This window comes from Delphinapterus leucas, chromosome 13, assembly GCF_059928025.1.
Source record: "Delphinapterus leucas isolate spDelLeu-1000000601 "Yukka" chromosome 13, BTC_Dleu_Yukka2, whole genome shotgun sequence".
In the NCBI taxonomy this organism is placed as follows: Eukaryota; Metazoa; Chordata; class Mammalia; order Artiodactyla; family Monodontidae; genus Delphinapterus; species Delphinapterus leucas.
Window position 1 is genome coordinate 25609250 of NC_143141.1, and position 15018 is coordinate 25624267.

Consider the following 15018-nt stretch of genomic DNA (forward strand, 5'->3'; position numbering starts at 1 on the left):
CTTTCAGAGCCTGAGAAGCCAACTGAGGCCAACCAAGTTTCAGAACCTCTACTGTCTGACACTAGCATCTCCAAGGATGAACCATTCTAACCAGATACTCCTCTACTCTTAAGAGTACACTTCTCCCCAGGTAGCTAAGGGGATAATAAGATTTTTTTGTTTTGTTTTTCGTTTTTGTTTTTTTGGCTGTGCTGCGTGGCATGTGGGATCTTAGTTCCCCAACCATTGATTGAACTGGCGCCCCCTGCATTGGAAGTGCAGAGTATTAACCAATGGACTACCAGGGAAGTCCTGATAATAAGGCTTTTTTATGACCCTTTGCACACCGTGTTATGAGATAGCCATCTGCATGGTGGCTTATATACCAGGGATGTGCACTGCTGCTACTGAAATATAAGATGAAATGTACTATCACCAGGCATACTTCATTTTGTATATCCAGTGGTTACACTCAGTATAGGTGGGTAGACTCAAGGTTCCAGAGAATATGAATTTGCAGCACTGGGAAATAGGTTATCTCTAATATGGAAACCAGTGAAAATGGCATGCAATGCATGCAATTAGTCATTCAGTTTAAGAGATGGTGCTTATAAGCCAGCTTGTCATCTTCATCAGGAGGCCAGCATGTGTACAGGAAGACAAAATTCTGAGAGGTAGGTGTTGGAAAGAAGCTGTCTCCTCAATTGTGCCACAGATTTTCAGTAATTAGGTGAAGGAGCTTTGGGTCATAGATGAAAAAAAGCTGTCAAAGAGTAAGAAGTATAAGAATTAGTAGGTGCTGTCCAAAGAAAGTGTGCTGCAATTCTGGTTTACTGGCCCTAGAGTGTTCTTTAGACATCATTTTCCCCTAGAATATTGTGGGTTTAATCCAATGGATAATCACAGGGAGAAAACCCTGGCTTTGAAAATATATGGCTGCTTAGTTGTAATTCTGCCCTAGCCAAGATAATCCCCAGGGTCAACTTGTCTAGAAGAGAATCTGATCTAGATCTTATGCCAGGTGGCTCTCCAGTTATGAATTAATAAACTGGTATTGGTTGATGTTGTATTTTCTTTTTCCTTTCTTTTTTTGAAAATAAATTTATTTATTTTATTTTTGCATTGGGTCTTCATTGCTGCACGTGGGGTTTCTCTAGTTGCAGCAAGAGGGGGCTACTCTTCATTGCGGTGCATGGGCTTCTCATTGGAGTGACTTCTCTTGTTGCGGTGGCTTCTCTGTTGCAGAGCATGGGCTCTAGGCACACGGGCTTCAGTAGTTGTGGCGCATGGGCTTAGTTGCTCCACGGCATGTGAGATCTTCCCGGACCAGGGCTTGAACCCGTGTCCCCTGCATTGGCAGGCGGATTCTTAACCACTGCGCCACCAGGGAGATCCCCTGATGTTTTATTTTCTTGAGGGCTTGGTTGATGTGATTTGTTCTCCCAGAGTCTATTTACTTCTGGTCATGGAACACAGAATTGGTGGCCCAGGGCTTGGACCTGTGGTGTTCTGAGCAAGGCCGCTAGGAGCTGCCAAGCAGACCTCTCTCTGACACCTTTCTTGCTGTAATGGTGATGTGCATGAGGTTCACAAACACTGAGAGTTTCTTAGGTTGATCAATGAGGTAATGATGTTTGTTCTAGAGCAGGGTTTCTCAACCTCGATGCATTAACATTTGGGGCCAGATAGTTCTTTGTTGTGGGGGTGCCGTTCTATACATTGTAGGATTTTAGCAGTATCCTTGCCTCCTACTAGATGCCAGTATCAACCTCCACTGGAGTTGTGACAACCAACTGTACCCTGGGGAGCACACTGCCCAAGGTTGAGGATCACTATTTTAGGAACTAACCAGTGATAAGGGATTTCCTTGAGGACTAGAGCATAAAATTTCACTTGTAGGTGGATGAGTTCTTCATGCCCCTTACCTTTATATTGGTTAAGTGTATTAGGGTTCTCCAGAGAAACAGAAACAGAAACATATATATTTTTTACATAAATATATAACAATAGATTATTATTATGAAGAAGAATCGGTTCACATAATCATAGAGGTTGAGAAGTCCCATGATTTGCCATACACAACCTTGCAACATGGAGACACAGGAAAGCCAGCGGTGTAGTTCAGTCCAAGTCCAAAAGCCTGAAAACCAGGGGAGCAAATGGTGTAAATCTCAGTCTGAGGCCAGAGAAGACAAGATGAGATGTGATGCTCCAACTCAGCAGTGAGGCAGGAAAAAAGAGGCTAGTTCCTCCTTCCTCTGCCTTTTGTTCTATTCAAGCTCTCAATGGATTGGGTAATGCCCATTCATATTGGGGAGGGCAATCTACTTTAGTTAGTCTACCTATTGCTAATCTTATCTGGAAACACCTTCATAGACACACCCAGACATAATGTTTAATCTGGACATCCCATGGCCAGTCAATTTGACTCATAAAATTAAGCATCACAGTAGGAGATGCAGAAATGCTTTAATTACAGGGCAAATCACCAGTGGAGAGTGTCTAGAACTACCTGGAGTAGTTTCATCACTATTAAGGGAGGGCTCAGGGAGTTTGGCTCTGGGAGTCATCACGTATCTAACTTCTGCAGACCTTGTCTCATTGGCAGCTGCCCTGAACAGAATCTCTTATGCTGAGTCCTGCCCTCTGTCTCAGTGTCCTCATGAAGGACTTGCCCTCCTACCCTAGATCAGATTTATAAAGGATGCATTAAGTGAAACTCCTCCTAAGCCTATGCTGTTATAATATCTGAGTGCTCAGGCTGAAGGGGATCACAGAAGTCAGGCAGAGCATTTTGCAAACTCTATTAGGCATCTTACAAAATGAGAGTCTGATTCCAAAGGTCTGGGTGCCCAGGCTTATGCAGATCTAACAAGCTCCTAAGTGATGTCAATCCTGCTGGTCCTTGTACCATAATTTGAGTAGTAAGAATCTAGGCCAGAGGGCTGCAGACTATGTATGGTCCGTGGGCCAATCTGGGTCCACCACCTACTTTTGAAAATAAGGTTTTATTGTAACACAGCCACACTCATTCTTTTGTGGCTGTTTGTGGCGGTTTTGACACCACGATGGCAAAAGCTGAGTAGTTGAGACAGAGAGCATATAGCCCTCAGAGCCCTTTCATAGTAAAGTTATAAGTGTGTACTGACCCCCGCTTTACGTTGACTTGTGCTACATGGACCATAGGGGGTTTTCCTGTTCACTCTATAGTTTGGCCCACCAGCAGTGGTTTTTCCTGACCGTCAGCCTGCCTTCTTTGTCCCCCTTTCTTTTACCTCTGGCTCTTGCAACCCTCTCCATTAGTGCCTGGGGCATGGAGAGACTCGCAGGAAGAATTTCTGTGCCATGGTTAAGCTTCCGTCTTGCATGTGGTCCTTTCATAGTCCTGAAGAAGTACTCTGCTTGGCACCCCACTCAGAGCCAGTCAGCCCTGGTGTCCTTTTAGTCTTCAAAGTGACTCACTCTAAGACCTGTTCAGAAATACTCTCTGGGACTTCCTCATGCATACAAAGCTCATGCCTAATTGCTCTTTCTGTTTTTCAGCCAGCCAGAATTGACTGAGAACCTCCTTTCATCAGGCACCATGCTAGGTACCAGGGTAATAAGGACTTGTAAGAAGTCTCTTCAGTAAACCAATAATTCCAATTGTAATATCATAGGTGCAATATCAGAAAAATATTCTAATACTTAGATAGACAAAAAAAGAATCTGGAGGATTTTGAGCTTTACTGCATTAGACCTTTCTTTTTAAATAAAACATGAATTTTTATTAATTTTTACACAAACCCATTTTTTCATCCATTGACATGATATGTTTTTCCTCTTAATCTATAAATGTGATAGATTACAATTATTTACATTCAATGTTTTTATAAGTGAGATAATAACATCTTTTACTTAAAATTAAGCAATATCCATAATTTGATATAAATTAGAATTTTATTGACTTCAATTTTTTAAATCAAAGTGCAGTTGATGTACAATATTCTGTAAATTACAGGTGTACAATATAGTTATTCACAGTTTGTTTTTTTAATGGAGAGCCAAGAGGTGTTAGTCTTTTCTTCTTTTTCTTTCTTTATTTTTTTAGACTTGATTTCTCTAGGCGCGCGGACTTCAGTAGTTGTGGCTCACAGGCTCTCGAGCTCAGGCTCAGTAGTTGTGGCTCATGGGCTTAGTTGCTCTATGGCATGTGGGATCTTCCTGGACCAGGGATTGAACTTGTGTCCTCTGAATTGGCAGGCGGATTCTTAACCACAATGCCACCAGGGAAGTCCCCACAGTTTTTAAAGGTTATACTCCATTTTTAATTATTATAAAATATCGGCTATATTCCCTGTGTTGTACAAGATATCCTTGTAGCTTATTTTGTACATAATAGTTTGTACTTCTGAATCCCCTACTCTATATTGCCCCTCCCCCCTTCCTCTCTCCACTGATGCACTAGTTTGTTCTCTATATCTGCAAGTCTTCTTTTTTGTTATATTCACTAGTTTGTTGTATTTTTTAGATTCCACATATAAGTGATATCATATAGTATTTTGACTTTAATTTTAATATCTCTATAATTCTGCTACCATTCCTATTAACTGAAAATCAATATTTGATTGCTGGATTCTCTAAAGAATCTTTAAAATTTAACCTATAAAATTCATTGTTGTACCTCATCAACATCTTATATTTATTATTATTAATTTTAAAAATTGTGGTAAAATAAATATAACATAAAATTTGCTATTTTAACCATTTTTAAGTGTACAGTTCAGTGGCATCAAGTACATTTACTTTGTTGTGCAACCATTATCATTATCCATGTCCAGAACACTTTTCATCTTGCAAAACTGAAACTTTGTACTCTGTACCAATTAAACAATAATTTCTTATTTCTCCCTTCTCCCAACCCCTGACAACCACCATTCTGCCTTCTGTCTACGAATTTGACTATTCTAGGTACTTCATATAAGTGGAATCATACCATATTTGTTCTTTTGTGACTGGCTTGCTTCACTTAGCATAATGTCCTCAAGGTTCATCCATGTTGTGCATGTGTCAGAATTTCACAGGTACATGTAAAAGTATGAGATTAGAACACTCCCTAACACCATACACAGAAATAAGCTTAAAATGGATTAAAGACCTAAATGTAAGGCCAGAAACTATCAAACTCTTAGAGGAAAACATAGGCAGAACACTCTATGACATAAATCACAGCAAGATCCTTTCTGACCCACCTCCTAGAGAAATGGAAATAAAAACAAAAATAAACAAATGAGACCTAATGAAACTTAAAAGCTTTTGCACAGCAAAGGAAACCATAAACAAGACCAAAAGACAACCCTCAGAATGGGAGAAAATATTTGCAAATGAAACAACTGACAAAGGATTAATCTCCAAAATTTACAAGCAGCTCATGCAGCTCAATAACAAAAAAACAAACAACCCAATCCAAAAATGGGCAGAAGACCTAAATAGACATTTCTCCAGAGAAGATATACATATTTCCAACAAACACATGAAAAAATGCTCAACATCATTAATCATTAGAGAAATGCAAATCAAAACTACAATGAGATATCATCTCACACCAGTCAGAATGGCCATCATCAAAAAATCTAGAAACCATAAATGCTGGAGAGGGTGTGGAGAAAAGGGAACACTCTTGCACTGCTGGTGGGAATGTAAATTGATACAGCCACTATGGAGAACAGTATGGAGGTTCCTTAAAATACTACAAATAGAACTACCATATGACCCAGCAATCCCACTACTGGGCATATACCCTGAGAAACCCATAATTCAAAAAGAGTAATGTACCAAAATGTTCATTGCAGCTCTATTTACAATAGCCCGGAGATGGAAACAACCTAAGTGTCCATCATTGGATGAATGGATAAAGAAGATGTGGCACATATATACAATGGAATATTACTCAGCCATAAAAAGAAATGAAATTGAGCTATTTTTAATGAGGTGGATGGACCTAGAGTCTGTCATACAGAGTGAAGTAAGTCGGAAGGAGAAAGACAAATACTGTATGCTAACACATATATATGGAATCTAAGAAAAAAAATGTCATGAAGAACCTAAGGGTAAGATGGGAATAAAGACACAGACCTACTAGACAATGAACTTGAGGATATGGGGAGGGGGAAGGGTAAGCTGTGACAAAGTGAGATAGTGTCATGGACATATATACACTACCAAACATAAAATAGATAGCTAGTGGGAAGCAGCCGCATAGCAGAGGGAGATCAGCTCGGTGCTTTGTGACCACCTTAGAGGGGTGGGATAGGGAGGGTGGGAGGGAGGGAGATGCAAGAGGGAAGAGATACAGGAACATATGTATTTGTATAACTGATTCACTTTGTTATAAAGCAGAAACTAACACACCATTTTAAAGCAATTATACTCCAATAAAGATGTTTAAAATAAAAGACTGTGGGTAATATTCCATTGTATGCATATACCACATTTTGTTTATCCATTTGTCTGTGGATGGACACTTTGATTGATTTACCTTTAGGCTGCCATAATAATGCTTCATCATAATTTGTGTACAAATGTCTGTTCAAGTCCCTGCTTTCAATTCTTTTGGGTGTAGACCCAGAGGTGAATTGCTGAATCATATGGTAATTCTATTTTTAATTTTTTGAGAAACTGCCACACTGTTTTCCATAGTGCCTCTACAATTTTACCTTCCCGTCAACAGTACAAGGGTTCCTCTCCAATCCTCTCCAGCACTTGCTATTTTCTGTTTTGTTTTGTTTTGTTTTTGATAGTAGCCATCCTAATGGATGTGGGGTAGTATCTCATTGTGTTTTTGATTTGTGTTTCCCTAATGATTAGTGATGTTGAGCATCTTTTCATATGCTTATTGGCCATTCATGAATCTTCCTTGAAGAAAGGTCTATTCGAATCCTTTGCCCATTTTTTAATCAGGTTGTTTGTTTTTTGCTGTTGTTGTGTTGTAGGAGTTCTCTATAATCTAGATATTAATCCCTCATCAGATATATGATTTGCAAATATTTTCTCCCATTCCATTGGTTGCTTTTCACTCTGTTGATTGTATCCTTTGATGCACAGAAGTTTTAAGTTTTGATGTAGTCCAACTTATCTATTTTTATTTTGTTGCCTGTGCTTTTGGTGTCAAGTCCAAGAAATCATTTCCAAATCCAGTGTCATGAAGCGCTTCCTCTATGTTTTCTTCTAAGAGCTTTATAGTTTTAGCTCTTCCACTTAGGTCTTTTATCCACTTTTAGTTAATTTTTTTTTTTTTTTTTTTTTAATATGGTGTAAGATAAGGATTGAACTTCATTCTCTTGCATGTGGATATCCAGTTTTCTCAACAAGACTATTCTTTCCAAATTGTATGGTCTCTTATTGAAAATAATTTAACCATACATGTAAGGTTTTATTTCTGGGCTCTCTATTCCATTTATCCATATGCCTGTCTTTATGCAAGTACAACACTGTTTTGATTACTGTAGCTTTGTAATACATTTTGAAATGAGGAAGTGTGAGACTTCCAGCTTTGTTTTTTTTTATTAGGATTGTTTTGGTAATTTGGATTGCTTGATATTCCATATGAATTTTAGTATGGATTTTTCTATTTCTGAAAAAAAGGAAGTCTTTGGGATTTTGAGACTACAGTAGAGCTTTTGAATTCTCTCTTACAGGAAACGTTAGCCAGGGAGGAAGGACATTTAGGCAAAGGAAGGGCACAACCAAAAGCATGAAAAGATAAAAGAGCTTAGTGTATTTGGGGAACTGAAAGTAATCTGGTATTGTTGAAGCATTAGGCATACTTGTATCTCTGTGTATATGTGTAAGAGTGTAGACTTGGGTAGGAGATGAATTAAGAGCCAAAATAGAGGTCAGATATTGTGAAAGTGGATGTGTTTTGTGTTAAGAAGTTTAATGGGGATTAAACTTCTTAACATTAATGAAGGGTTGGACTATGGAGTGAAGTGATCAGATTTGTACTTTATAAAAGATAACCCTGATGGTAAAAGTGGGTGCTAGATTGAATAGGAAGAGGTATTTGCAGAAGCATCAGATAGGAGACTGTTGGAAAACTCACAGAAATAAAATGATGAGACTTGCACTATAGTAGGATTAGTGGGGATAGAAAGGAGGGAATGGACCTGAAACAGCTTTGTCCTACTATATACTCAGAAATATTCCAGTGGCTTCACTCTCTTCCTAGGTCCTGAAGTCCTCAGACCTGCAGAGCAGTTTCTGAACTTAGGGTGGTGGTTCCAAGTCTTCACCTGTATCATCAGTTGTCACCTTTTAGGAACTCAAATGGCTGTTGAAGACTCAGAGGTACAGGGGTCCCTCAGCAACAGCTAGCCCACTCCTCATCTGCCACTATCTGGGCCTCTGGCTGCTTCAAGGACCTTGTGTTCGTTTCTGTCCTACCTGTGGGTTGGTCTGTCTTTTCTTGCTTTGGTCTTCCCTGAGCCCACTGGAATTCACCAAAGTGAGAGTTGTCTTATCTGTTGTGACCCATTCCATCCACCTATGGAATTGCAGCTCTCCAGGCCCTCTGAATGTGATCCATGTTACCAATGTCTGTGACCCACCTGAGAACCTGTTTCTTCTGAAAGGACTGGAACCTTCTGCTTCCCTAGCTTTCCCTAACCTGACATCCTTCCATACCCTGTGACTCAGTTCCCTGTCTTCAGATAGAGTGGCACTGAATAGGAGTCATTAAGATCTCTGCCACTTGAAATCCTCAGCTCTCTGCTAGGGCTTCACTGAATGGGTAATGATAATGCTGGTTCTAAACAGCAGCAGCAGCTGGGGAAAGAATGTGCTCCCCCAGCCAGAGGCTGAGCCACTGAATACTGAGATCCCAAGTTCCTGTTCTGAACCCTGATGATCAGTTCCTTTGATGGGCCGTTTGTGGCAGTGCATGTATGTTTGGTTGGCCCATCACAGTCACAGGTGGAGTCATGGAGCTAGGGGCAGGTAGCAGCCTCGAGCTCCCAAGTTCTTGGGGGCATTTTAGAACAGGAACCACTTTGGGAGTTCTGAAATAGTCAGCTCTGACCCATTGCCAAGAATGCACATTTGGTGATACGTGGGATGAAGCAAGCTGATCAAAGTACACAAGTGCCATCAGTACAGGGGAAAGCAGAGCCAGGTGAAAAGCAGGCTGTGGCTTGGGGTAAAAATGCAGTGATTAAAGTGATGATGGACTGAACCTCATAGGCAAACCAGGAAGAATGCAATAAAAAGGATCAAGGAAAGGTGAGGGAGAAGTGTTAAAATGGGAAATTGGAAGGAGATGGGGAAGAGAAAGGAGAAAGGCCAGGAAAAACAGATTTAAGGAGTTGCTGCTTCTTTGAAAGCCAAGAAGCTGTTAGAGCAAAGAGTACAAGATCTCAGATCTTTGCAGCCCCCTGGCTGGGAAGGTTGGACTGGATTTTGTTCTTGAGCCCAGGCTACCTGGAGCACAGCCTCAGGAAATCAGAATGTGATTTCTCATCACTCACTTTGTGTTCCCAAACAGAAGAGAAGAGAGGGAGGGTGGCCACCTTGATCCAGCTGAAGCATCTCCAGGAGGCCTTTTCTGGATGTCACATCGAGGCTGCCCTTCTACCACAACACGGAGCTGGTGATCCCCGAGTTCGTGGACATGGCTTTGCTCAGCAATATCCTAGAGGCCTATTCCTTTGTCTCAGGTAGTTGTTCAGTCTCAGCTGGGCCAGGTCTGAGGCCTGGGGCTGGGTAGAGCCATCTCCTGGGTGGCCATCTCTGGTCTTATACTCAGGAGAGAAATGCCTCTCATAACAGAGGGGCTCTGTGGTACTGAGTTTTGAGATGAAACGTTTTCTGGTTTGAAACTTAAGCTTTCTCTAATTTGGCAAATGGGGGGTTCTAAGAGCTTTATCTTGCTGAAAAATATTCGGTTTCCTTTTGGGCTCGGGTGAATGAAATAGCCTGGGGCTACTGTTGGCTTCTGTCATTAAGCATTTAACTGATATGTAAGGCCAGAATGGAGTATCCTCAGCCTGATTATTTCTATGCAGTGGTTCTCAACTCCTCCCAGGGTGTGTGTGTGTGTGTGTGTGTGTGTGTGTGTGTGTGTTTATGTGTAGTCTGTGTTTGGGGGGTTGTGTGAGAAGTTTGATAACCTTCTGGGAGACATAGAGACAGAAAGTATGTGAGTCTGGGAGAGTCTAATATTTGCTCCCTCCTTGGTTCACAGTTGTTTCTTTTAGAAAGATGGCTGACTTTCTCCTCAAGATCATTTCTTGAGAACAGGTGCTGTTTACATAAAAGGAGTCATTTAAAAATACATGAAAATATACCCAATAAAGCTAAAATTTTAAAAAAATACATGAAAATGCTGAATAGTTTAAATGACCAAATTGATTTTCTTCTGCTTGAGTGAGTTTAAGGTTTTGGTAGTTTGCTTTATTTTATTTGGCCTTATGTCTCTGTTTGTTGTATAAAAGGAAGAGACTGTGGTTCTGATTAGGTTTCCCCTGGGGGACTGGTTTTACTTTCTAGTTCTCTGGTCAGGCTTGATATGTGGTGACCTCAGAGTTCAGGTACAAAACCTGACACTTCTATTTACAATGGCAAATCTGAGCTAGGGTTGAGGATAAAGGAAGTTCATGGCTTTTTGCTGAGAGAGCATCTTGGATGACGTGCAACCTGATTTTAGAAAGGAGGACTTCTCAGGAGCCTGGCTGGCTCCTTTGTGGTTGGCAAGATGCAGCATGTAGTCTTCACATGCCTCAAGTCCAGGGTTCTCTCTTTTCAGATCAGCAAAGGCTCAGGTCATCAGTCAGCTCCTCACCTCCCAAAGGAAGTTCAGTGCCTGGGGCCTCCTTACCTGGGCACCCACACATCAGAGAAATCTCAGTTCTGCTCATTCTTCTAGGCTATTCTGGAGAGAAAGGACACTGGAGCTAGAAAAGAGATGTTTGAAACTCTGGTATCATGTTTTCACAAGCAATTAAATTGATGATCTCCTCAATTCTATAGTGAGGACACCCCAAAATGAAGTGGGGCGTGGCAGGGAGGGTCTGGAATTTCCAGGCCTCAGATGACACTTGCAAATAAGCTGTTGTAAGAAAATATCTTGGGTGAGAGCAAACAGGCTTCTGGACTTTGGAACTCTACTCAGCACAAGAAGTACCTGGCGGCTTTTCCATTTTGACCAGGATGACCCTGAGTTGTGATCATTGAATGCCCTGGTGTTTACCACGTGTCTTATGATCTTGTTAAGGTGAAAGGGTACATGGCCCTGTTTTTCTCTCCCCTTCAACCTTTTTCCTTCCCACTCCATATTCTGGAATTAAATATTGCTTAGGATGCAGGAAGATAATGCTTCTTTTAAGTAAATATGGGCTGAGATAAAAAGAGAAGGAAAGGAAATGGAAAGTGGAGTGGCTAAAATAAATTGCATTAGATCAAGTAAATAGACTTGGTGGCTAAAAATTCACTCTGAGTGTGATTCAGAACACTGCCTGACTATAAAGGAAATGAATTTAAAAATTTAAAATATGGGGGGCTTCCCTGGTGGTGCAGTGGTTGAGAGTCCACCTGCCAATGCAGGGGACACGGGTTCGTGCCCCGGTCGGGAAGATCCCACATGCCGCACAGCGGCTGGGCCCGTGAGCCATGGCCGCTGAGCCTGCACATCTGGAGCCTGTGCTCCGCAACGGGAGAGGCCACATCAGTGAGAGGCCTGTGTACCACAGAAAAAAAAAAAAAATTAAAATATGAAGGTGAAGATAACAGCCCCTAACCGCTCCTATTTTCTCCCAGTTTATCAGTTGCCTCATCCATGTGGTCCATCATTTCAGGAACACACTTGCTAATACACATAACTCCTTTATTCCTTTGTCTAGTTTCTGGTTAAACCAACAGGCAAAATCCCAACTCTTAAGTAAACCTTTCTTTCTCCCCTTTCTCCCTCTGCATTCAAGTAACCAAACACTGTTACAACTTTGCAGATTGAAACCATTAAGAAATTCATGGAATTTGGCCTTAGCTGAGGCTTTGTAATACTGCGTCATTCTTTCTATTTGCTTTTGGATACATCTTGCTCCCATTCTTCACAATACCCATTTTAAACCTTGACCAAGGTATGATTTAAAATATCTGTTTATCAAAATGTACCCGTATTTGGCAAATGCAAACTAAGAAAAAAAGGCAGCATTAATGAAGAAGGGTTAAAGTTAATATATAAAGAGCTCTTACAAATCAACAAAGGATAAGTGTCCCAAAAGAAAAGTGGACAAAGGATAAGAATCAGCAGTTTGCCAAAGAAAAAATACAGATTACTGGTAAAACATAAGGAGCTCAATGTCTAGCAATTAAACAAATGCAAAATGAAACCAACAGTGAGGTTAACATTTTTTTTTTTTTTTTTTTTTTGGTGGTACGCGGGCCCCTCACTGTTGTGGCCTCTCCCGTTGAGGAGCACAGGCTCCGGATGCATAGGCTCAGCCTCAGCGGCCATGGCTCACGGGCCCAGCCGCTCCGTGGCATGTGGGATCTTCCCGGACCGGAGCACGAACCCGTGTCCCCTGCATCGGCAGGCAGACTCTCAACCACTGCGCCACCAGGGAAGCCCCCAAGGTTAACATTTTAATTTTATAAAATTCTCAAATATTTGAGCGATTACATTTATAATTTCAATTTTGGAGAAAGTGTAGGGAGATGAGTACTTGCACATATTGCTGATGGGATTATAAATTGCTATAGCCTCTCTAGAAAATGATTTGGGAACAAATGTCAAAAGCCTTAAAACTACATATAGCATTTAGCCAGCAGTTCCACAGCTAGGAATTTATCCTAATGAAATAATTAGGGATATGGGTCAAAATTTTACTGTGAAGGCAGTTTATCTCAGAACTGTTTATAATAGTAAAAAAAAAAATGTAGGTGAATATTAATTTAAGTAGAAAGATGTTTATGATGTGCTGTTAAGTAAACAAAGCCTGTTACCACACAGCATATACAGTATAATCCCATTATGTGTGTATATTCATATGTATATATAACCACATTTTACTACAAACTATATCTGGATGCTGGGATTGTATGAGTATGTGTCTGTGTATTTTTAATTCTCTTTTGCTTAGATGTATTTATAAGTGTTCTATACTTCATTGATATTAGTTTTGTAATAAGTAATGTTATTTTATTGAAATTTAAAAATTTGAAATATATATATATGCGTGTATATATATATAAATAAATATATAAATATATATATATATATAAAATTACCACTGCCTTACTCTTTTCTGACTTCTCTAGCTGAGTATCTAAATGACCTGAACGTTACCACTTAGATGTGCCATAAGTGTTTCAAATTGAACCTGACCTGGAATGGAATATTGTTCCCTTTAAATATGCTTCTTTTTTAAAAATTGAACTATAGTTAATTTACAATTTTGTGTTAGTTTCAAGTATACAGTAAAGTGATTCAGATATATATATATTATATGTGTAATATACGTAATATATAAAAAATATATATTTAAATATATGCTTTTACATGTAAAAGAATGTATATATTTTATATATATAAAAAGAATATATATATATATTCTTTTTCAGATTCTTTTCCATTATAGGTTATCACAAGATATTGAGTAGAGTTCCCTGTGCTATACAGTAGGACCTTGTTGTTTACCTATTTTATATATAGTAGTGTGTATATGTTAATCCCAGACTTCTCATTTATTCCTCCCCACCTTTCCCCTTTGGTAATAAGTTTGTTTTCTATGTCTGTGAGTCTATTTCTGTTTTGTAAATAAGTTCATTTGTATCATTTTTTTAGATTCCACATATAAGTGATATCATATATTTGTCTTTCTCTTTCTGATTTGCTTCACTAGTATGATGATTTCTAGGTCCATCCATGTTGCTGCAAATAGCATAATTTCATTCTTTATTTATGGCTGAGTGATATCCCATCGTGTATATATATATATACATATATATATATGTATATATATATATACCACATCTTTATCCATTCATCTGTCAGTGGACATTTAGGTTGCTTCCATGTCTTGGCTATTGTAAATAGTGCTGCTATGAACATTGGGGTGCATATATCTTTTTGATTAGAGTTTTCTCCGGATATATGCCCAAGAGTGGGATTGCAGGATCACATGGTAACTATTTTTAGTTTTTTAAGGAACCTCCATAATGCTCTCCATAGTGGCTGCACCACCTAACATTCTCATCAACAGCGTAGGAGGGTTCTTTTTTCTCCACACTCTCTCCAGCATTTATTATTTTTAATGATGGCCATTCTGACTGGTGTGAGGTAATACCTCATTAGAGTTTTGATTTGCACTTCTCTAATAATTAGTGATGTGGAGTATCTTTTCATGTGTTTGTTGGCCATCTGTATGTCTTCTTTGGAGAAATGTCTATTTAGGTCTTCTGCCCGTTTTTTGATTGGGTTTTTGTTTTTTTGATATTAAGCTGTATGAGCTGTTTGTATATTTTGGAAATTAATCCCTTATCAGTAGCATTGTTTGCAAATTAAATATACTCCTTATTTTGTTTACCATCTAGGGCATCACCTATACTAGAAATATGATTTTTAGCCTTTGATGCATCTTCTTCACTGCCCATATCCAATCACTTACAGTTGGTCCATTTTACCTTTCAATGTCCCTGAAATGCCTCCCTTCTACTTTATTCCCACTGTAACTGAGTTGGTTTAAGCTCATTCATGTTTTTGCCTGCTTTGCCATAATGGCATTTTCTGTGCTCTACCAACCTCCAATCCGTGTTTTGTAGTGAAACGATGTTTCTAAAATGTAGGTGTGATGATGCAATTCTTTCTACTTTTTAGAATCTCTTTGTGGATCCTCGTTGTATCAAGGATAAAATCCAAACACTTTTTTATGGTTTAACAGTTAGAGTTGTTTTCAGCTGCAAATAGTAGAAACCTTCAATTTGGTGGCCTAAACACATAGGAGTTATCTTACCCACATAACAAGAAGTCTCGAGGTAGGTGGTTGCTAGCATTAGCTCAAAAATGTAGGG

At 39.5% G+C, this 15018-nt stretch overlaps 1 protein-coding gene across 4 annotated transcripts in view; it reads left to right on the forward strand.

Annotated features, from left to right (window-relative positions):
- Positions 1-15018, forward strand: part of EVA1A (eva-1 homolog A, regulator of programmed cell death) — a 99649-nt gene that overhangs the window by 40358 nt on the left and 44273 nt on the right. For 3 of the 4 annotated variants that reach the window (XM_089922921.1, XM_089922922.1, XM_022563087.3), the window contains 2 exons: positions 8-130; positions 9497-9668. In XM_089922921.1, coding sequence (XP_089779047.1) covers positions 9623-9668 — 46 coding nt within the window. In that variant the 5' untranslated portion in view covers positions 8-130; positions 9497-9622. The other variant, XM_089922920.1, reaches the window with a different exon arrangement.